The 25,401-nt window shown below is 35.9% G+C and overlaps 1 protein-coding gene across 4 annotated transcripts in view; it reads left to right on the forward strand.

Moving 5' to 3' along the window:
• Nucleotides 1-9,478: 9,478 nt before the first annotated feature.
• The window catches only part of LOC125670913 (tachykinin-like peptides receptor 99D), a 40,512-nt gene continuing 24,589 nt past the window's right edge, over nt 9,479-25,401 (forward strand). For 2 of the 4 annotated variants that reach the window (XM_056161925.1, XM_056161926.1), the window contains exon 1: nt 9,544-10,141. In XM_056161925.1, coding sequence (XP_056017900.1) covers nt 9,780-10,141 — 362 coding nt within the window. In that variant the 5' untranslated portion in view covers nt 9,544-9,779. Of the gene's footprint in view, nt 10,142-25,401 lie in introns of all 4 variants that reach the window. The other 2 variants (XM_056161924.1, XM_048906345.2) reach the window with 2 other exon arrangements.

A 25,401-nucleotide genomic window follows, 5' to 3' on the forward strand; every position in this document is an offset into this window, starting at 1 on the left:
ACTTCATAGGAAGTGATGGTTCTGATCGTTTGCATCAACAGTCAATGAACAGCAATTAGCAAACCCCCAGATCTGCACCTAAATATAATCCTAGCAGGTACATGCAACAAATAGATTGGCACTCTTGAAATAATAGAACAGCGTGATCTGTAGAAAGAGTTCATGAAGGAAAAATGGAGGTCGAATGCCTTAGCGACGGAGTTCAATCGAACTCTACCCTGTGATATCGTCTGATATTGCAGCATCGTGAAATTTACGAAATGTTGTTGTAATTTGTAACTCAACAAATCTTACATCTTTTTTAATGGAGAAACAGGTGTTCTTGATAATCAGGTGTAGGCTCGGTGGTAAACAACCAAGTACCACATATCGTGAGTATATTGAACAATATTAAGGAATTCGACAAAACAGATGGCGTTAAATATACAAACTACACTTACAAAGAGTTCGGCAGGCAGTTCATCTTTGATAGTTACTAGTATGATATTTTCATTGATTGTAGGCTCAGAACCTGGGCATACCGTGCAGTGGAGAGAACAATACTTGAGATATGTATCATGCACAGACAAGAATTAAAGGGGGTTTTCAATAAAAAAAACCCACCAAACATGTTAATCATTTTTACACTGAAATCTAAGACAAACTGATGTCGACTTAAATCCGAGTTTTGTGGTCCCGAAAACAGCGGACAACAGAATTGACAGTGTTTCGCAGACTATGACGTAGCCTGGTCTCTTCATGTAATGGTTGTTGTAGAAAAAAGTTAACCATATTGCACAATACTAAAATATTGACCCGCTAAATTAGAATTCATGGATTTGGTATGCGGAATGTCTTACGACTAACACAAACATTCTCAAAAATCTAATATATTCATACAGTCTTAAAATCTAATATATTCATACAGTCTTAAAATCTAATATATTTATACAGTCTTAAAATCTAATATATTTATACAGTCTTAAGTGTTAAATTTGAGACCTAGTCTTCAGACTTTAACAATAGCTACACCAAAACATTCTGTTTGAAGTATGTTCAATCTTTAGGGACCCTCGTGCAAAGTTTATAGAAAGTGTTTCAATAACAATGCATGGGGATTACTTTTACGAAAACTGTCTCTAAGCCTACTTTACGAAAGAACAAGACCACCTGATCTTTTTACTTGGTATTTAATTAACTCTTTTAAGCCTCTATCAAACAGTGCCGATCTGAAACCCCGACAACTATTCGTGAAGGAATATCGGCGTGCTTCAGGGAAGAAAGCATCCCGATGCAATCAGTTCACGATGCCGCAATAGGTCTGACTTTGAACGAGTTTGAAATAATCAAGGCGGCCTTTGATCTGTCATGACCTCTACGGTTCCTCAGACATTGAAATACGACCAAGTACGAGCTAAGTCGGAGTCGCAGAACGACAAAGACTTGGAGTTACAAACTCAAAAAAAAAATTCTGAAAAATTCAATGGCTAAATATTTAATGCTTGAATAAATCAATGCCTACCACAAATAGCTATGTTGCAAAATGTGAAGTTTTGATTACATGTGCAATAACATTGACAAAACAATTTAAGAATTACAATATATATTATATATTCACAAAAGCACTCATCTTACACGATCTGCTCGTTACAAATAATGATTATACACACATGTATACCAATATATCAATGCATCACCATCTGCATTTTATTTCTTACATGTAAAAGTATCACGAAGGCTCATTTGAAACTTATTACGAGAGAATGCTACAGTGATTGTTCAGCGCAAATCGGCAGTTCAATGTTGGTATGTTTCTGACACCAATCGATTTCAAAGTTTTAAGCCGAACCTAGGTCGCAACAGATAAATTCAAGATGCAAATAGATAGGGTTTGGAACAGGATAGCTTACGCCTTTGTCACTCATGATTAAATGTTCTAATTTTGGATCATTGAAGTTAGATACTTTGCGTCATTCACAAGAAACAGTAATTGTGATCATAACTGTTACGTTAACCCATACCACAACTTGTACCGAGTACTGTTGCTTTACAGTTTACAAGACGTTCTGTTTTTCTTATGTCGAGTACTGGTGCTTTACAGTTTACAAGACGTTCTGTTTTTCTTATGTCGAGTACTAGTGCTTTACAGTTTACAAGACGTTCTGTTTTTCTTATGTCGAATACTTGTGCTTTACAGTTTACAAGACCTTCTGTTTTTCTTATGTCGGGTACTAGTGCTTTACAGTTTACAAGACGTTCTGTTTTTCTTATGTCGAGTACTAGTGCTTTACAGTTTACAAGACGTTCTGTTTTTCTTATGACGGGTACTAGTGTTTTACAGTTTACAAGATGTTCTGTTTTTCTTATGTCGAGTACTGGTGCTTTACAGTTTACGAAATAATCTGTTTTTCTTATGTCGAGTACTGGTGCTTTACAGTTTACAATACGTTCTGTTTTTCTTATGACGGGTACTAGTGCTTTACAGTTTACAAGACGTTCTGTTTTTCTTATGTCGAGTACTGGTGCTTTACAGTTTACAAGACGTTCTGTTTTTCTTATGTCGAGTACTGGTGCTTTACAGTTTACAAGACGTTCTGTTTTTCTTATGTCGAGTACTAGTGCTTTACAGTTTACAAGACGTTCTGTTTTTCTTATGTCGAGTACTAGTGCTTTACAGTTTACAAGACGTTCTGTTTTTCTTATGTCGAGTACTGGTGCTTTACAGTTTACAAAACGTTCTGTTTTTCTTATGTCGAATACTTGTGCTTTACAGTTTACAAGACCTTCTGTTTTTCTTATGTCGGGTACTAGTGCTTTACAGTTTACAAGACGTTCTGTTTTTCTTATGTCGAGTACTAGTGCTTTACAGTTTACAAGACGTTCTGTTTTTCTTATGACGGGTACTAGTGTTTTACAGTTTACAAGATGTTCTGTTTTTCTTATGTCGAGTACTGGTGCTTTACAGTTTACGAAATAATCTGTTTTTCTTATGTCGAGTACTGGTGCTTTACAGTTTACAATACGTTCTGTTTTTCTTATGACGGGTACTAGTGCTTTACAGTTTACAAGACGTTCTGTTTTTCTTATGTCGAGTACTGGTGCTTTACAGTTTACAAGACGTTCTGTTTTTCTTATGTCGAGTACTGGTGCTTTACAGTTTACAAGACGTTCTGTTTTTCTTATGTCAAATACTTGTGCTTTACAGTTTACAAGACGTTCTGTTTTTCTTATGTCGGGTACTAGTGCTTTACAGTTTACGAGACGTTCTGTATTTCTTATGTCGGGTACTGGTGCTTTACAGTTTACAAGACGTTCTGTTTTTCTTATGTCGGGTACTGGTGCTTTACAGTTTACAAGACGTTCTGTTTTTCTTATGTCGGGTACTAGTGTTTTACAGTTTACAGGACATTCTGTTTTTCTTATGCAAGGTACTTGGGGATTAATGTTTAAAAGATGTTCTGGGTGTTGGTTTTTTTCTCTCGAAAACTTAAGACTGATTACCATGTCACTCTTTAACCTTGTCTTAATATAAAAATTATACCTTTCTTATTTTTTGTATCCCTTCACGATGTGATAATGCCGAGCTTACTGGCCTTCACTGACGCTTCACGCTCCAATGAGAAGCAGATGGGAAGGAAATAACAAGTACATGCTCTGCGAGTTTAGTGTCTACAGAGGGAAATACAGACTCAACAAGACAACACAGAAAAGGTATATCGAGTTATTTCTGTTTCCAAATCGTGTGTTCCTACACAATGACGGGTCAAATAGTTTTACTCTTTGGGTCACTGTCAAAAAGAGGCGGAATTCAAATATCAAAAGTCTCCTCCTTTGCGCTGACGCCAGATATCTTCAAAATGTTAAGGTGTGATGCTGAAAGAAAAAATATTAACTTTTGTTGCAGATATTTTTATGAGTACAAAGGAGTCAATGTGTTGAATAAAGGCCAGGACATGAAATTGTACCTCTCTGCACTTAAAATTCAAGTTATATCTTTTTCAAGTTTCCCATTGAATTCAATTAGCAAGATTAAAACACAAAAATATATTTAATCTTGAATATAAATAATGGAATTTACCAAAATGACCAACTTTTTTCTTCGTTTTTCGTAAAAGTTAACCTTTTGCATTTACATATCAGAAATTTTCCATTTTAACTTACCATAAAAAAAATACTCAAAATTTTCAACTTTTTAAAAAATCAATGATTTCATACCTTAATTTATCTAATTCACAGTCAAAAAGAAAATACAGGGGCCAATGTTGAAATGATCAAAATGGTAATTTTGGAAAATATAGATAAAAGTTATCAATTTTGCGGAATCGAATTTTTGCGTGGTTTAGATTTAACGCTTACGCCAATTTTATCTAGACACTGTCCCGATTTCAAAATCCGTGATGTGTTGTGGTAGTTTCTGTATATGATCGTAACGGTGTCTTGGAACGTTTTTTGGCTTTGTGAAGGTCGTAACAGACGGAGTGGTCACCTCCAAAGATTTGAAACATATTCAAAACGAATGGAATAGAAGCACGCCGTCACCTTTTTCGTGTTCATTCGCGAGGTGTCGTAGTAGAATCCTTATAATAATGCCATGATGGTTCTCATCAATATCGCTGAGATTTTATTAAAACCTTACCAAGATTATTCAACAGTGTGGCACTTTCCGATATCACCAAAATTTGTCCGGACAATCACATAGCAGGATCACGACAGTGTTGTTCAAATAAAAGCAGAGAAAATTCTAAATACAATCTTTGCCTTCCATATTTGTACTTCTATACAGTACATTTAACAGACCAATAGTTCAATTCTTTTCAGAATTTTATCTCTATGCTTGATCTGATGTAAATCTAAATATTTCAGAAACATGGGTAACCTAAAAAAAAAAAATACAACCCTGGACATACCAGAGGTGGGATCAGGTGCCTAGGAGGAGTAAGCATCCCTTGTCGACCGGCCACATCCGCCGCGAGCCCCACATCCCGATCAGGCAAACGGAGTTATCCTTGGTCAAAACCAGTGTGCCAAAAACGGCCTAACAATCGGCATGAAACACGTCAGAAGACAGCATTTGACCCAATGATAGGTCGTAAGTGACAGCTTTTTATACTGGGCCACGTGTCCTCTTTGGAAATCCTAGTGTTACCTGTGTGAGTTTATTGTACTAGATGATAGATATAATGGCTATTGGGAACAGACCACATTGAGATGCTTTTTACCCCGGATCACACCGACTAGTTAAATTTCCATTTTACAGTAATTTGTCATTCCACTTACAGAGGGTACATGTAGGTAATACCTAAAACTTCAATGGCGACGACTTGACTATCTAATTAAAACAAACATTTCAGGGCTGTTTCTGGTGCTACTTGGGATAATACTGAAGAATAGCATGGAATTTTAATTGGCCCAATGACCATGAATTTCCAAAATTAAAAAGTACACTACAGTTTTGGAAACATGCACATGTTTTACTTTTAATTATGACTGTTAGTTGACAGCTGAAGCACACGTGCAAGCTTCGATCTTTCATGTCTGGTCCGAAATCAGCAACAGGACATCATTACCTACAACTGTATACATACAGCCACGAGTGATAGCAATGTGCAGGTACTTAAAAAAGTAAAAATTTTGTCCTTTCAAAATCCCTCTTCGTTAATAGATCTGGATAGATACGAATTGCTATTTTTGTGCATATCTTTTTTCACATTTCTTGCGTGGTTTTGAACATCTGCACCGTGAATGTCCGTTATGCATTTTTTCTCTACAATCAAGATAAACACGAATTGGGTTTTTTTTCATGCAAGCATCAGCATCAATCAACCAATTCGTATGAGAAGACAAGTAAAACGCTTCTTTGAAAAAATCGGAACTAATGATTTGAAACATAACTGACCAGAGTCGTTTACAAATTTTTGGGTAAAACTCTTCATCAATTAACTAAATGGCTTGTTATCAAAGTTAACATGCTGAATAAATTCCAATCTACGGATTTGATTAATCTAATTTCATGCTCCTAATCGTGGTGCTCCTGAGTTCTGTTTGAGGCACGTTTGTATCGTTTAATGCGCCCCGCCTAATAGAACATGATTTGGTATCGATTAGGAAAAATAGGTTAGTTGCTTTTCCTCATCAGATGACTCTACGGTTACTGTTGTGTGAATGAGATGGTTTTGTTTAACAGGTGAAGTTTTTAAAAAAAAAATTCTTTCATTTTTGTGCACATACCGGTACTTCAGATATACATTAATATCATATCCAGGGGGGGAACAAAAAACAAAGAAGCAAAGCATAAGCTGAAGGTATGAGAGAGAGAGAGAGAGAGAGAGAGAGAGAGAGAGAGAGAGAGAGAGAGAGTTAAGAAAACAGCAGGTAAAGACTTTATATCAGCAGTTCTATATAATTCTCTGGTTTGTGAACATAATTTGTCCAAAAAGAATGATTATATAAAGAATCAATGCTATTTATAAAGTACGAAACTTTTCGGGAGGTTTTTTGGTGCTTGTTCACTCTAATTTTTTGTGTCGCTCGAATTAAAAAACCCGGATAAAAGTGATAATCCCATTATCATATTATACACGAACTGTACAACATACTCTATAATTACCGGTCGCGGTAGCTCAGTGGTAGAGTATTCGCTTCTTAACCGGGAGGTCGTGAGTTCGAGCGCCCTCAAACATAAGACGTTAACATAGTTAGCGATTGCGCCTTCGCCAAACGCTCGGCATTCAGAAGCAAGAATTATGGGTTTTCCAAATATGATCTTAATAACGGAGGTCCCATGTCGCAGCAGGCATTGACACATTAAAGAACCCCCACTGCTTCGGTCCTAAGCATAGGTCTAAATTTCTGGTACTTCACCTACAGATGGTGAAAAATCCGGATTAGAATAGGCCCTCAGTACCCCTTGCTTATCGTAAAAGGCGACTAATTGGGGCGGTCCTTCGGATGAGACCGTGATAAAGATCCCTCCCAACTCAAAGGCCGTAAGCGTCGAGCATCACAAGGATCTTCCTGTCATCCATCGACCAAGAACTGTAAGTCATTTCAAGAAAGGCGAAAAAAGCAAGCCTTCAAATTGTCGACTGTGTCCTTGACTTCTGTTTTGTATGGTGGTAGATATCCAGCTTAAGAATTTCTTTGAGCAGCAGAACATCCTAACCGACTACCAGCATAGGTATAGGAAGAAATCCCAACTGATTACAATCCAGGGTCTCGCTTTTGGCATCGACAACACTCAAATCGACGCAATACTATTGGATTTCTCAAAAAGCATTTGACAAAGTTCCACATAAAAGGTTGCTCGCCATATTTTATCAATATGGTGTTCACGTTTGACTGCTTAACTAGATCTGGAGTTTCCTGCCTGGCTGAACACAACCACTACTGTTGTCATTTCTCAAATTCTCATTAACCACACCAGTCACATCTGGAGTGCCCCACAGAACGGTCCTCTGCCGCTGCTCTTCCTGGCTTACATTAATGACCTACCCACCAGATTCAATTCCAGGGCCAGATTATTAACGGATGACTGCCTTCTCTACAACTTTCATAACTTACAGATAGTTTATTCACATGCGTTATGGGGTTCAATTATATATATTTGACCTGTGTTCTTCCTGCAACTCTCCTTGTTTTCTTCGGAGACCCACTTCTATAAAGACTTGAGGTGAAAAAAACCGTCGTGTTTATATATGATGTCACTTTATCGTCAAAGCGCGCTCAAAACACGCCTTTCATACGTTATATGCAAGTTTTATAAACGTTGTGAACACGTTCCACATCATCGGAACCCCTCTCCTTTTACAGCTTTCACTTCTACTGCCTGGCGCTTGGCTACGGAACCATCACTACTTAAACGTCTCCCTTAGGTTTGACTTTGTGCCGGGTACGAGAATCGAACCCGGGCCTCCCGGCTGCGAAGCGAGTGCCCCTCACCACAGGGTTACCGCGACCGATCATACGTTTATGGACTCTGTATACATGTAATACGCTAAAGGAAAGTTAAATAAGTTACTCATGTGTTAACAATAGATTATATATTTCTTATGAAGATTTATCATAGTGCTCTCTGTAAGTTCTGCAATTTCCAATTGAGTTTTAAATCAAACGTTTGCGTATTATGCGTGTTTAATAAATCTGACATGCGTCGGTACAAGTGTCTTAATTTCAGATCTGAAAGAGTTTTCTATATATCGCATTCATTCACTTATCATAATTATGATGTATCATGTTATTTCAGCATTGTTCCATGATTTCACGTTTAGGTTGTAGTAGCTTGTCTTCTACAATTTTACCTACAATATTTTCCTTAGCTTCAAGTAACACTCTACATGTAGTTGATATGATAACAATTTGTCTGTTAACAGCTTATTTTGATGTAATAAGTTGAAATGTCAACATAATATTACTAGTATTTCGTAATCACAAGACTTTTCCTCATAGTAACCAGAGAATTTACTTGTAATTTCGAGATCTTTTCTTGGTATTTGAAGACAATGATCTCAAAAATTTGAAATCTTTTCTTGTAATTTTGAAATGTCATTTCGTAATAACGACATTTTTTTCCCTTGCTGCTATTTTTGCGATCGAATGCAATGTAATTTCATAATCCTGCGATTTGAAACATAAAATCAATGTTGCTTAATTAAATTTTTATATAATATTCGGAATTTTACAATGCATGGAACAAATGAAACCACTAGTATTTTTTTAAATTTCGAAAATCTTTCTAGTTTGATTTAAACGACAACTGACAAATATTAACTTTGATGCTAATGTATCTAAAAGTGTCCTTATTTTCCCGGTATCGATGCCTGTGTGGTATACATGTATATTGTTTGGTCTGTGAGGGACATTTCTCTTTGGTTACTAACATTAATAACATAAAATGATAAGTGATACACAGGAGAATTGAATTTATTTATGTAATGGAAAGAAATCGTTCTGTAATCCGTCTCTTACACGCATCGATGGCCAGCATATTGTCATGTGAATATTAAGGTGCATTACATATATATGTAATTATTCATAACAAGACTCGCAGGTTTTCGCGATACATGCATGCTTGTTACGGGCAAACAAACAATGGAAAAGACATGCTGTTTATTGATTTATGCACGAGAGCGAGCACATTTTACCCACTATACGCCTAGGATATGGTTTTCATTAGATTAACCAGAGAGAGCATATGCTGTATAGCAATACTAATAATTGCTTTTAGATCTACTTTTCACTATATTTTGGCCACATAGATTGTTTTGTTTAACGCATTTGTATGCCCGATTTAACTTTTTTGAATTTCAAGTAGGATTTAAAACACGAGAATTCATTTTCATTGTAATGCTGTGCCAAATATGTGCAGATGCCGTACATATCTCCAAAATACAAATGCCTTGCAGGTGACCGTCTGCTATCAGTGAAAATAAATCAGATTTCTTTTGCAGTGAAAGTATTTACATAGAGTCCTATATGACGGATCGTTAGCGGTGATTTTATGAAAACTGTTGTTACAGGAGCGACTTGCGCGCGCGGTCAGCATCAGAATCAGCCAATGAGAGGAATCACGCTGCTCATTCATAGAAAGACACGAACGTGCTGTATTTCACAGCTATCTTTGCACAGGGTGATTAGAACAGATGTAACCTGTTGCGCTTTGATCGCCATCGACTTCTTTGAAGATGTCTTTTTCTTCTTATAATCAGATTCAAATTGAAAAAATGTTCCATTTTTCTTATGTGTCAAAGATATCGCACTGTCGCGTAAAATAGTGAGCAAAAACATCTTTGGAATTATATACAATGGAGAAAAACAATTCGACAGTGGCGGGACCAAATGAACAATTTATCCTCATGCCAGTGTGGCAACAAGTGATATTTATAGCGGCATATGTGGTGATGATCGTGGTGGCGGCCGGCGGCAACCTCGCCGTCATATGGATTGTGATGGCACACAAGCGGATGCGTACCTTCACCAATTACTTCCTGGTAAACCTGGCGGTGGCCGACACGTTAATTTCCCTGTTTAACACTGCGTTTGTGTCCACTTTTCTAATTTACCAGGACTGGTGGTACGGAGAGGCTTACTGTAAATTCTGTAACTTTATTAGTATTTGTACTCTTGCGGCCAGTGTCTTGACGTTCATGTCTATTGCAATCGATAGGTGAGTTTTTACATCAATGTAACTGTTTTATCTTCTAAAACAACACTTTAAACAGCATATGTGACATACATCAATTTCTCAAAAGTCTGTTTTGTAATTCTTCCTTGATTAAATCAACTACACTGTCCTTGATTTCTGCAGATTTCTACAGACTAGACCGATATCTGCACGAAACAAAACTGTAGAAAAGATATTAACATGCCTTCGATACATAGCAAACAATGTTTAGAACTTTTATATGATATAACTTGCAGATGACTAAGATTCTTGGTTTATCTTATCGCAGGTAAAACATAAAAATATTGATGACTTGAACCACTCCAGAAAAAAACCACATTGTCGTAGATATATTAAAAAGAATTCGATTTTAAATACACAGCTGCAGCTTTCTGAGTTTGTTAAAAGAAAGTTTAAAGGTCCATGTATTTTCTTTCTTCAAATCTGGAATGAATGACACAGCTCTGTCAGAGGGCCGTGTTGGATGACATAAATCCTCGTGTGGATATTGATGTCTAATTAATTATGATGTTGCGATGTCCGAGGTATCTTTTTCATTAATTTGAGATAAATTTTGTTATGACAGGTTCTATAGACATTGGCAACTGCCACGCTTAACGAAACAGAGACTTCTAATGAGCTTTCTGTGAATTCGTTATTAGAGGTAGTTTACGTCCGAGACGCACTGTCGCGCGGGTAATGGTTTCTCCAGTATTTCCTAGGTGTACATGAACTTTGCATAATTCAATTGATAGGTTAGATAGGTTAGAACTGAAATAAATCATCTTTCATCGTAGTACAAAATGTGAGTTTACGAAAAAATATTTCATTTACTGAAGCTCTAGTAGGCTACACTAAACTACTTAATTCAAATTGCAAATACTACATCATGATTCGGACTTTCGAAGTGATACCCACAAAAAAAGACACTGTACGTAGTAAACATGAATATGTCTATAGCTTGTTTGTTGTTTTAAGTCCCATTCGAGAATATTTTACTCCTGTAAAGACTTCACCAGCTGTAGGTGAAGAGGCAAAAGTTTTGACGTACATGCATGCCTCTTACGGCCGTAGCAGCGAGGATTCTTTAATTTTTCCAACGCCTACAGGACAATTTTCAAATCATATCCGTAAGACCTGTGATTTTCACTTCTAATGCCGGACGCTTGGCGATGGAACAGTCACTACTTAGGTTTGACGTGGCGGCGGGATCGAGAATCGAACTCGGGTTGCGACCGCCCTAACCTCGGCCTCCTCGACCGGTAATATGTTTATTGAGTGTAGTTTGCAATTCACAGAGTTTTCATTAGACTTTTTTTTTTACTGAAAAGATGTCATTTACTGAAAAGATGTCATTTCCTGAAATAAAAACACCCGAACATAGATACATCATTGTTCAAGTGATACAATAGAAACCATCTCCGTGTGGAATAATGCGCAGGTTAAGAATATCTCCCGCGATTCCAGATCACATTTTATTTGGTTTGAATGACAACATATTTGTCTTTGTTGTTCAAGCCCTCGGAGTATGAAAGAGGACACCTTTATCGAATTAAAGTCTAAAGGCTAAACTTTCAGCCTTGCCAAATATCATGCACACAACGAATCAGAAGATTGATTTCACCGTAGAAATGTATTTTACAATAAATGTAAAATAATCTTATACATCAAAGATGAACGATATTGGATCATGGTTACCATGGAATATATTTTTATGAAGTTTCCCTGGTAACCAAGCTCTTTTTAAATGTACTTTGCTATAAAATCAATGTTATAAAATTTAATGCACAATCTAATCTAAATCTCAATAGAAAAAATAGAGGGGGTTATAGGAAATATGTTGATAAAATTTCTTCAGAGGACGAAGATGAATTATTGGAACGCAAAAATTAATGAAACTATTATTAGTATAATTCTTTAGTTATTGAAGTCGTGTGACATTTTGCATGTCTCGAGGACTAATGGTGACCATTGGCGTCAAATTGAAGTAGTATGAAACTTCATTCACAATAATGTTTCCTTGTTTAAAAAGTCTGTAGATTATGATTCTTTCAAAACTTTTCTAGATCTCTTACTACACAATACTATAGATTTAATTCTCAAAAAATATTCATTTTCTTGTACTTTCGCCTCAACATTCCGAAATTGATTATTTATTATATAAATTTATCATGCTTATTAGGATCCGCGGTTCCCTATCAGAAATCCCGTCAATTGCCACGCGATGGCGCCCCGACAAGTGCGATTTTCCATGTCAGAATTGTCGAAACATACATTTGGTTTATGTTATGTAAGCAAAACAGTTTCTTTACAACGCTAATTAAGAAGGCTCTGCGTTTCTCGAATTTCCTCTGAAGTATATCTGTAGGATTTAGTGTTATCTTCGTGAAGCAATAGCTGAAAATGATTGCTTGCTCTTACTCATACTGTTTGCAATAGAAAATGCCATATTAATTGTAATGCAAGAATTTTCAAATGGTCACCATTGATATGTCTCCTTGCCGATTGAGTATACTCGACTAGTTTCTTCACTTCTTCAGTAGCATTTGATTTTATACACTCAATCGGCTTTATGTTATATATATATATATATATATATATATATATATATATATATATATATATATAATATTATATATGACACAATGTGTCTCTCGGAATAAGATAATAATGTATATTTCATTGGGAATATCACCGATTTCCGGAAGAAAAGATGAAATCCTGACATAATAGTGTATATAATGAGGGCCGTGTCTAGGCAGTTTTGTGTTCAAGGTTCCGATGAGAGAACGAAGGCGGTGATTAGTTTTCCTCCTGGTAAACCAATGCAAATGCCGGGGGTTTTATTTTTTGGAAATTATTTAGATCGCAACATAAAACAAGAATACGCAGATCAATCATACAATAAATAAACAATTGATTAACGGCTAAAATGAATCTTGATTGAATATCAACAACAAAGACCCTTAGGTTCCCCCTAATCAAAGAAATAAGCTACATGTATACTTCTGTTATAGATATTTTTTATTGATATATGGTGAGGGTTTTTTGCCAGTCTTTAACCCAAGTCGGATGAAATAGTTCAGCTATACGTGACAGTTATTGCTGATCTGTGTAGAGATGTCGCTGTTATATTGAATTTGTATTTCGTAGCCCATTTAGCCATAAATTATGGATATACAGTGTTTAGCTCATGGGTGAAATATATATCATTTTTGTACGCATTTTTGATTGAAGAGTTCCTACTCCCTTTACTCTGAAATTATGAACTCGGTCTTTGAATGTCGGTGTCCTAATTGATAGAACATAGTTCCGAAGAATATAGGGTAATCATTTCAAATTAATCCTGGAATTATGTTTGCTCATCGACTCCCAATGGACACAACTCAATCTAACTAAAAGTAATATATTTTTGTAAATTGCCCCCTCTCTCTCTCTAGATTCGCATTTTGATTATACTCTGGAGAAAACGTGGTTCGAAGAATTTATATATCATTTAGACAATTATTCAGTAATATGTGGATAATAAGCGATTTAGCAGATTTTATACATCTTGTAATTTCGCATTTTGAACATAAATCTAAAGCGTATGCCAGAATTCCTAATTACCGCTGATAAGAACTAACATATAGGACTCGAGGGCCACTACTATCTAAAGTATTGTAAGATATAGTATGACTTCTCCTTCGGAATATGAAATATCAGTAATACATTTTATACTTGTTCTTAACATATCTTCACTACTATCTGAGGTGACGAAGTACCACAAAGAGGGGCGTGGTTTGATTTTGTTAAGGCTTATTAGGTTGTTACCATCAACACATACTTGGGTGATCCTGATTATATAGCCGTATCTTTAATTTAGGAAGGGGGGGGGGGTTCGATATAAACGAATCGATGACAAACAATAATGATTTGCATTACGAGAAACAAAACTTTTTCAAAAAAACGGACTTCAACTTTACAATGTACATATCTTTTGAGTTACCATGTCCTCTGAATGTGCTCAAGGTCATCGCATTAATTTTTGTTTTAATTTCTTGCGATTAGGGTCTTGTTTTAAAATAGTTCAAGAATTTTGTTCGTAACTTACTTTCACTTTTAATTTGAAATAGACGTTGATAAGTGAATAAAACAGTCGTTTTTAAAAACAAGATTTGGGACTGGATAAAAATTTTGGTGTTAGTTGTAAACTCTTTCTGCATACTTAATTTTCTTTTTAAATCAATCAACTTGCCATAAAAGAATTGAAAGCCAATTTCAAGATCAAGACTTTATAGTACATCCACAAACTATTTAAAAGGATGCGAAACCAAAAGATACGAATATTCATTCTTCATCAAAATCATTTTCTACACACCGACAATATCAAGTCGTCAATAAGTATTTCATTTACACATAGTTGCAAGTAAACTGATTTTTATACCCTTGAATGCAGAATATTACTGATGCAGTTGAAATATATTCATACCTAAATGCTGTGTACCTAGATCTCATTAAAAATCAGCTAACATGCATCGCGCTCTTCCTCTTTTAATCCAACCGACATTTTCAGAGAGACATGGAATGGAAATGCCTTTACACAGCCCATCTTGTTTGTAATTAAAACACAAGAGCTTTCTACTAGGTGATCAAAGAGGGTCGGAAGAAAATAATAAGTGAACTACAAAACACTTGGGTGAGCTCCTCTCAGGAACAAGGGTATAAGTTAATTATTTCCAACATCTATGGCCTTTTTAAGACTCCAGACATTAATGAATTACGAGTAATCAGTATACAATAAAGTGACGATGGGTTTTGACCGACAGATCGTGCACTGCGATGATATGTTTGACGGAGGATGTTGTTAACCCCTCTCCAACTTTTTTTCCGGGTTTGTCTACTGTGTCAAGTTACTGAATCGCAGAGAGATCCAATAGCAACAGAGAAACCTGACTTGTCATTCATAATTTCCAAGGAGTCATTTGATAGCAAACATTGAATTTTATGTTTGAATTATTTCAAAAGATCTTTATCGCCTTTCGAAAGCTCCACTTCGACGTCCGTCAAAATAGTTATCCAGAGAAGCTAAAAGTGGCCCTGCTAGAGTGTTCTTATCGATAACTTCTTCATCGTGCAACAAAATTAAAAGAAACAGTACAGCTCATTTTAGCAAAAATTATTAAATGACAATTTCCCCAGATTTTCTCAAATTTGAATTTATGAACTTTGCGAAAATAATACTTATCTAAAGTTGAAAATTCTCGTTTTAACGCAAAAAATTAATACTTTTTGACGGCTTATACAAAAAACATTGAGTCTCCTTTCGGTCTTCAGACGCATGCAAATAGACGGGTAACTAATATTACCGAAATACCCGTGATTCCGAAATACCCTCAGAAAACACCGAAATACCCCCCTAACCTACCGAAATACCGGATTTTTTCATTTCATATTATTGTAATTTAAATACTTGCGTAAGAAGTTGCTTTTTTTTTCTTTTTTTTTTTTTTATATAAAATCAAGGATTTAATAATTTATGGAATTTTTCTTGTATATTTCAAATTTTGAGAAGTAAATTGTTCATCTCCTCATTAAATCCCCCCTTTAATTTTTAATTGTGAGAATAGAATTAGTTTGATCCAAGCAGATGATACTGCTTTCTTTATCTTTATCGAGGGGGAGAAAATTGCCTGCTCGGCTTTTCTTGCGGGTAGAAGAGCACATGCAATGATTTCATTAGTGTGCCATTCCGAAATATCAAACGCCAAAATAAGCTTGCAAGTAATTATAATGAGAAAACAATCATTAATTGTTCACCTAAAATAAATTAAATATTTGTACAAGTATGTTTGTATGTGGCGATATCTTGTTGACCTTTATGATAGTTAACGAGAGTTACAATTCTTGTCTCAAGCCGTTTCCGGTGTGAAATATACAAGAAAAATTCCATGAATTATTAAATTCTTGGTTTTTAAAAACTTCTTACACAAGTATTTAAATTACATTAATATAAAATGAAAAGGAAAAAAAGGTACTTCGGTAGGTTGGGGGGGTGGGGTATTTCAATGTTTTGTGAGGGTATTTCGGTAAATCACGGGTATTTCGGCAATTTTATGTACCGCGCATAGACAGTAAACAGTGCAGCATGTCGTCCAGTGAGATAAAGTGTAGTGGATAGACCCAGAATTCTGACAAATTTGGCAAGAAAAAAAGTTAAAAAAAAAAAATAGAACTCATACGTAAATTTACGTTGGGATCAGTATGACCGTTGGAAAACTAAGAGGTAGGATTGATTAATTGAATATTGTTTCACATCCCTCTCGAGAATATTTCACTCATATGGAGACGTCACCACTGCCGGTGAAGGGCTGCAAAATTTAGGCCTATGTTCGGCGCTTATGACCATTGAGCAGGGAGGGTTCTTTATCGTACCACACCTGCTGCGACACGGGACCTTGGTTTTTGCGGTCTCATCCGAAGGACCGCCCCATTTAGTCGCCTTTTACGACAAGCAAGGGGTACTGAGGACCTATTCTAACCCGGATCCCCACGGGATCTAAGAGGTAGGAGAAACGTACGAGAAACATACGCAGGACTCAATGGGGAATCCAGGATTTCCGAGGGGAGGGGGGCATGTGAAATTCAAGTATTAGTCATAGTACTCAGCCATTTTAGAATCTGGAATTCAACTCATGCTTTGTGGCGAAAAGAGGAGGGGGTCCTGCCCCCTCTAATTCTGCCACTGAGACTAGCGAAGACACTGCTTTAAAAATAAGTGCTATTTTTATCTGAACATGTCACGTGTTAGTTTAAAAACATTGGTGAATAGGTACATAGAAGGATTTTTGTTAAATATAATTACTTAATACCGAGCGAAGCCCCGTCCGCGAAGCAAGGCTCTAAAGGTAATACGTATGTAAAAGAAAAAAGTCAAAATCAGCAAAAGAAAAAGAGACAATCTCTATATACGTTCACTGAAATTTTCGTGATCCATATGGGCGCCACCATTTATTTTTTCATTACCTGCTTCAACAGTTATTCGTGTTTTATTTTGAATGCCAATAATGCCAATAATAGAAGACTCTGACGTGCAATTCGTAATTTAAACACTCAGTTTGTTCAAAGTGAATAGTATAATTATCATTGTGACAGGTTTTAGCAAATAATTACATATAAAACCGTAATACGACTAAATAGATGAACGAGTTCATGAGTTTCTTTAAATAAGAATATACGATAAAATTACGGTTACATTTTTACCATTTTGAATTTATTGGTTAATTTTGTTTAGTTTTATAACGGCCTTTTTCATTGCATACGGAATGTTTTATTGTTGTTTATAATTGTTTGCTTTGAAAAAGAGAAAAAAGGTTGAGGCTAAATGTGACGTCACAATACACAGTTTACGTCGCCTTGTGTTTTATTTCCCGCGTTCAATGAATAGGCGGATCCTGTAAAACTCTTGTCCCCATATAAACCCCTTTAATATTGAGATGTTACTGGGTTTTTAGCGTAAGGAAAATTTCATTAAAAATATATATTTTTAAATGAATCATAACGGAATTATGATTACCACTTGGGACACTCCAATGGACATTACATGCTTCGCTCGGTCCAACGGTCACACCGTATACATATTAGTAAAATTATAAGAAGCAGGGAATAATCTCATACTTGAAAGGTGAGTGTGAACCCCCTAAGAGGTATTTCAGATATTTTCAACACAACAGCTTTGCTGTCATTCAAAATCACGTGATGTAAACATGCATTTAAAAAGTCGGAGTCGGCATGAAGAACCTTTAAATTCCGGATGATCTTCAAAGCGCAGTTGAATGCAAATTGATGCATTCAAATTGTCAGTATCGATATGATTTTTATCATTTTATCAATACGTGTTTTAAAAACCACATGATTAAAATGTGGAAAATGACCTGTAGTGTCTCATTAAACAATAGCAACGTCGACATCAAGGATCAACATGTGCACTGTTTTGTATCTGCTCCCAAGTGTACCGCTGCTGCAAAGTCCCTGTGTTGTGTCCACAACAGAATGAGGGATTTGGTGCGATTTCCAGGAATAGCCTTCACCTTGTGACACTGTTGAAATTGATTAGAACCGTATGCTTATTGAAAATTGAAAAAATTACATTACTGCACGGTTTGTTAGATTCAAGTAAGCAGCAGATCCTCACTCCGCCACCTAACTAGACACGGGCGGCGCATGTCTGGTTAAACAGCAAGTCTCGAATGCAGTCTGGTGTAATTTTTATATTTGTTTTTTTAAATGAAAGAATTAAATTTATATAACATCAGACTTTAACCTTGAGCAAAGTTTTTGTCGGTAACCATTGCAAGAAGTAGGGTGGTTCCAATGAAAAAGGCAAAGCTAAACAATTTGCATCAGAATTTTCGACTATAGAGACAGTAGTAACCACATGTCGTTGATGAAGAGAAGAGAAACATTTCCTTTTCATTTGTGGAGGGGCTAGCGGGTGAGTTTCAGCCTTGGTAGACTAGCAGGGAAATACAATGCATTATTTTTACTTCCTCCCAATCGGTTGATGGAAAGTCGTAATAGATACAAACACATGTGGATAACTACATGATTTACAGGTGAAAAAGTGAAGATAACGAATAGTAATCAATCTAATAAATCCTATAAATAATACAGAATTGAAAGAAGGAGAAACACAGACCCCTGAACATACCCTGGAAACGAAAAAAAGTTAACATATTCACAATTTAATCCAGTATCACCTATAGCTACGTTCCATTGAAGGCAATGGCATCATATACAAATGGAAAGTATAGAATACAAATGAAAAATTATACAATACAAATGGAAAATTATACAATACAAATGGAAATTATACAATGCAAAGGGAAAATATAGAATACAAATGGAAAATTATACAATACAAATGGAAAGTATAGAATACAAATGAAAAATTATACAATACAAATGGAAAATTATACAATACAAATGGAAATTATACAATGCAAAGGGAAAATATAGAATACAAATGGAAAATTATACAATACAAATGGAAAATTATACAATACAAATGGAAAATTATACAATACAAATGGAAATTATACAATGCAAAGGGAAATATAGAATACAAATGGAAAATTATACAATACAAATGGAAAAGATCAAATATTGCAACGTTTGACATGCCATAGGTATCAATACACGTGTTTTATTTGAATCTCTCGCTTCGCGTTGTTATAAATAGAACCGCATTCTCATTGGTTCCCACTCTTTTGTGGAAACAATCAGAACGAGCCCAACTTTTTGATAGTCACTGATGTCAGGGGTTAGTTCGAGGTAACGAATCAATAACACTTGAATTGTGAAAATGGCGCGTGCGTTCTGAAGAAATTTATCACTTATTTTCGATCGTACGTATCGGGCTCGGTATTTCACCAGATGTCCTACGTGGTTGGGTTCCTAAAGGGGTGATTTAACATGTACACACGCAATTGGGGCATGAATCGTGCACCCCCACCCCCTCTCCGTCTAACTTTTTTTAAATCTGAGATCTACACACTTTTTTTTATTTATGAGTTGTAAATACACATTAAAGATCATTTAAAAATGTTATTTTTCTTCTCTGTTACGTATTAGCAAAACTCAACGATTGTAAAAGGAAATATAATCACTGGTAACGAGATTTATACAAATAAATTTTCGATGATCTTTTATGTATTATTTACAATACATAAGTAAAAAGAAAATAAATGTGTTGATCCGATATTATTAAAAAAAATGGGGGTGGGGGTGATTGATTGTATATTGTTTAACGTCCTAATCGAGAATGTTTCACTCATATGGACTATTATTGGAGACATCACCATTGCCGGTGAAGGGCTGCAAAATTAATGCTCGACGTTTACGGCCTTTGAGCAGGGAGGGATCTCTATCGTGCCACACCTGCTGTGACACGGGACCTCGGTTTTTACAGTCTCATCTGAAGGACCGCCCCATTTAGTCCGCGCCTCTTACGACAAGCAAAGGGTAACGAGGACTTATTCTAACCCACGGAACGCTTGGTGCTTGAAACTTTCCTCGAACTTTTTTTTTGATTGGGTTCGATATTCGCGTAAGCTACAAGCGATAAAGCTAAAAAAAAAAATTAAGAAAATCGAGATCATTTGAATGTTTATTATCCCAACAAAATTCTACTGGAAAACATTGACCACGATTAACGCTTGGGCACGCCGTATACAACTAGCCGCACGTTAGAATACAATTTCCATACCAGTGACATTGATTGTTTTGTCCGTTTGTTTTTTGTTTTACGTCCCATTCGAAAATGTTTTATTTATGAAAGGAGAAGATAACGAACAGTAATCAATCTCATAAGTCCTAAAAGCAATACAAAATAAAGAGTTGGGCAAACACTGACCCCTGCATATACCAGAGGTGGGATCGAATGACTAGGAGGAGTAAGAATCCCCTGTCGACCGTTACACCCGCCATGAACCCTATATGATCATATACAGACGCCTCATCAATGGAAGGCGAAGTTTTACAAATTTTGACCTACATGTATGCATGACGCTTAGGGCCGTGAGATTTTTTTTATCGAGCCAACGTCTACCTCCATTTTTATGATCCTTTGAAAAAAGGGGCATTTTGGTTTGCACCTTTCGGTTGGTCTGCACGTCAATCAATAGACCAAGAGTTGTCCACTCAATAGCTTATCCCTTTGTTTGACGACACCAAACGTCTCGTACAGGTTTTCCCCTAAAGAGATCCCGTGGGGATCCGGGTTAGAATAGGTCTTCAGCACCCCCTTGCTTGTCGTAAGAGGCGACTAAATGGGGCGGTCCTTCGGATGAGACCGCAAAAACTGAGGTCCCGTGTCGCAGCAGGAGTGACACGTTAATGATCCCTCCCTACTCAATGGCCATACGCGGCGAACATAGGCCTAAATTTTGCAGCCCTTCACCGGCAGGGGTGACGTCTCCATATGAGTGAATTATTCTCGAGAGGGACGTAAAACAATATTCAATCAATCCCCTAAAAAGTAGACGACCCATATTGATTTCGAGGTCTGAGGTTAATTTACTCTGGAAATAGGAAAATAAGTTCTGCTCAATATTCTTGAAAACCTTTTGCTTGACAGACATCAAAGTTGGTACACTATTCTATCTGAGGAGTAGATGTAGATGTCTCCTGTTGATTTTGAGGTCACGGGTCACACTGGATATGGTAAGATGTCTGTTCTATCTCTTGAAAATTTTTGGTTTACGTGACGTTAGGCTTATTACAATGGCTCTACCTAAGAAGTAGATGGCACTTATGGATTTTGAGATCACAAGGTCAAGGGTCAAACTACTCTGGACACAAATTGGCCGCCATGGCACGAGTGGGGCTCGAATTTTACGACCTCACGATTACGAGACGAACGCTATATTACTGGGCTACAGCGACCAGTCATTATTGGCGGAGATGACCGTCGCCAGTAGTGTAGGAAAATGTGCATTACTCGTTTACCTGCGTCATTAGTATACTTGAAAAAAAAAGTTTTTTTCCCAGTTTTTGAAAGTATATTGAATGGAGCACGTAAGCACACCGGCATATTGAATGGAGCACGTAAGCACTCTGGCATATTGAATGGAGATAGTTAGCTTGTTCTCCATGAAAGTATATGCCGGTGTGAAGAGACTCGAAATATATTATCTCATAAACTTTTCTTATATGTATATTTTAATCATTTCAATTGCATTTTGATAATAAGCCCGTGTTGTACTCGTTAGGTCAAGTGTATTCATACGCAGTGATTAGTCTATTTCAAAAGTTGAAATGTTATAAGAAATTAACCTTTAGTGTTGATTAGTAACAAGGTTCATGCCTGTCTGCCCAGAATCAGTGTACCGGTAAGTAAGAAAACTCGATTCCTTTATAAAGAATAAAACTGGTGATTATTTACTGAGTAAACAACTACACGTAATACAATATATAATGCAAATAATAAAAGAGTCACAACAAAATAGTACATAAGGATGTAGAAGAACACCATTATATGATGTGTTGTGACTTCTGCGAAGTATAATTCTCTTTCACTAAATAACAATAAATCAAAACACAATATATACAGCAATTCGCAAAAATGAATACAGTGGTATTCCGTAAAATGAATACAGTGGTATTCCGTAAAATGAATACAGTGGTATTCCGTAAAATATCCAGGTACATCCTGGGCTATGCTCTGACTAGTAAAAGTAGTATGCCCGTAAAATACCCAGATACACACTGGAATGAGTAGTAAAATACTGTGTACGTGTAGTGTGCAGCTAAGTGTGGGGCATTAGAAGGTATGTGCTTAGCAAAGCAGTGATATGAGGTATCAATGTAAAGGAGAAAGCATAGTGAATGGAAAAATAACGTAATGAATTGGCCATGTCATATATAAATTGACACACCACATCATAATGATTTAATCAATATAGAAAGGTTTGACAACACCAGGTAATGGTACATGTATTATTACCACATCATATAATACATGTAGTTCTGCATGTACGTCATATAAAAGTGTTACCATATCGTGTAGTGATTTTACCACATCACAGTGTTGCCATGTTATGAGTTACTAATCCTAGTTACCAATCCTGTGACTATACCATCTTTAATATTTGCAATTGATAGTGTTTATTTTTGAGTATAGTGTGGATTTGTGAAATATGGATACAAGCACAAACTTAACATCTGTTTAGAAATGTTAACAGTACACCAATGTCATTACCTATAGTTTGAGTTTCGTTTACAAGTAATAGACGTGGTTGATCAAATACAATACATCGGATTACGTTAGTCTACAGTTAGTCGTGTTGATATATAACGACTTGACGAGATTACATAATTATTATTTTGACTAACATGTTATGTGAATGACAGAGGTATACCACCATACTATGTTCGATTAGTCTACCATATATGTAATCTCGGTTGAGATTCGCCTCGACTGAATATTTGTACTGACGCCTTCACCGAATCTCGGAGCAGTCCTTCATAATTCATGTCCGGAAATTTACTTTCCGCTTGGGCCGGTTCTAGCAATTAATGTGCACTTAGGTGACACTGGTGTTCGCTTCAAATAAGTGATTTGACTGTTAAACTAACTTTCTATCACAATTAATTTTGCATTTCTTACCGTGTACGTATGAAAATCCCAAAAATGAAAACAGTCACTAAATTTTCCGTTCAAATGAAGACTTACATTGTACATGGCGCAATATTTCATCTCATGAAATTGAAGAATACCTATAGTCTGTTTTATCAAATTACTGGAATATAGTATCTCCACATACCTACTTGTACATAGCTAATTTAAAAAAACAAACTATAGGAACTCTTCAATTTCGAGAGATGAAATATTGCGCCATGTACAATGTAAGTCTTCATTTGAACGGAAAATTTAGTGATGGTTTATTTTATGGAATTTACATACATAGACGTTAAGTAATGCAGTTTTAATAGTGATACAGAGTTGGTTTAATATTTGAAGCGAACAGCAGTGTTACCTTAGTGCACATTATTTGGTCCGAGATTCGGTGAAGGCGTCAGTCCAAATATTCAGCCGAGATTGCCATTTATCCACATGATCTAACATAATGCTCCGTGTTGTTTGAATCTATCATATACAGTGGTATTATTTAAAAAAAGAAATTGCGTATTCTTCTGATTCGAGATATTCTATGAATAAAGGAAATGTTCTTTCTTTTAAACGATCGAATCAATTGTATTAGCAAAAATGTATCTATATTTAGATATAATGTCCTGAAACTGAATCAATTGTATTCCAAAATTTTATCTATATATAGATATAATGTCCTGAAACTGAAGTTAAAGTTAATTCTTTCTTTTTAATTTGTAGGGCTGCACAAAAGCGGGGGAAATCACGCACAAATGTATATCAATTTTAAGAACCCGGGGGTGTTTTTAAATATTCTATAATCACCTGTGCCATGTGATAGATCTATAATAGTATTGCTATTAAAATAAATTTTGGGAAATTGAAATTTTTTTTATTATCTTGGGGTTTTCCTTACCTCAACTACCACTATTTTAGAAATTTGCTTTGGTACATCAGTTTTAACAGGTGTCGCTTGTTTTTGGGATTATATCACAAGGACTGTAGAACATATTCCAGAAAGGCAATAATTATAGATTTTATTCCAAACGTATACCTTATTGGTTCTATGACCTCTTTCCTTTCTTTTAATTAGATTATTCACGTCCTTCAATTTTGCATGTTCTATGTTATCTGACATTAAAAGTTAGGTACATAGGATCCTTGAGGCCAGATATCTCCAAACAGTCTGCTCTGTAACTAAGCTTGTGCCATCTCCGTGACAGAACGTCCTTACCGTAGGTAATACCTGGCGAAGTGGTGCCACTTAACATAATGTTAACCAGGTGCGGCTCGGTTGGGATGTCGTTTATCGCAGTACGTTATCTTTTAACGACAGAATATATCAAGGTTAAAGAATACTTTCTCTGTAGATGAATCTGATAAAATAAATTCAACACCGTTGATACGATCCTTATTTCCGTCGATGATAAAGTACATGTACGTTACTGTGGTTACCGACTGAATTCAACACCTTTTTAAAAAATGTTTTTTGTTTTATAAGATTCTGACTAAAAGTGGATGATTATTTAGCGTAAAATTCTTGTAAAGCACTTAAACACTTTCTTGTCTACCTACTAAAGAAAAGTGGATTTAAAATATAGTTCATGGATAAATGGGCAGGGAACAGTTTCAACATCATCATTTTGGGTATTGGGGAGAAGAATTACTGAAACATGCCGATAAGATATCAGATGTTTGTCACACACAGCAGAAAATTAGATATATCACATGATCTGTCTGTTGAGCTTTCAGTATAGTGTTTGATACCATCCCATTGTAAATCTTTTCCTTCCTGTAACTTTTATTCTTCTCATGGGTGGTCTAGTATTATAAAATGACGTAAGCGTCAAATCCCGTTTTGAATGAAATTATCCTCATGGGATCTTCATTTTGTGCATTGCATGTACACGGGCATTAACCACAAAACTGTGACGTTAGCTCTGAATCCACAGAGAATTTCTGAAATTATCATATCGAAATTTTATTGTTGTCTTCATGCGTACACTATTTACTACATGTGTAAAGTATTGTCCAAAAGTCTAACACAGTGCTCAAGCTTTACATACCTACAGTCAACCATACATAGTATAAGCCTATGTAGCGCGGCATTTAAAAAAAAATTAACTAAAATATG

The sequence above is a fragment of the Ostrea edulis genome, chromosome 4 (genome assembly GCF_947568905.1).
Source record: "Ostrea edulis chromosome 4, xbOstEdul1.1, whole genome shotgun sequence".
Classification (NCBI taxonomy): domain Eukaryota; kingdom Metazoa; phylum Mollusca; class Bivalvia; order Ostreida; family Ostreidae; genus Ostrea; species Ostrea edulis.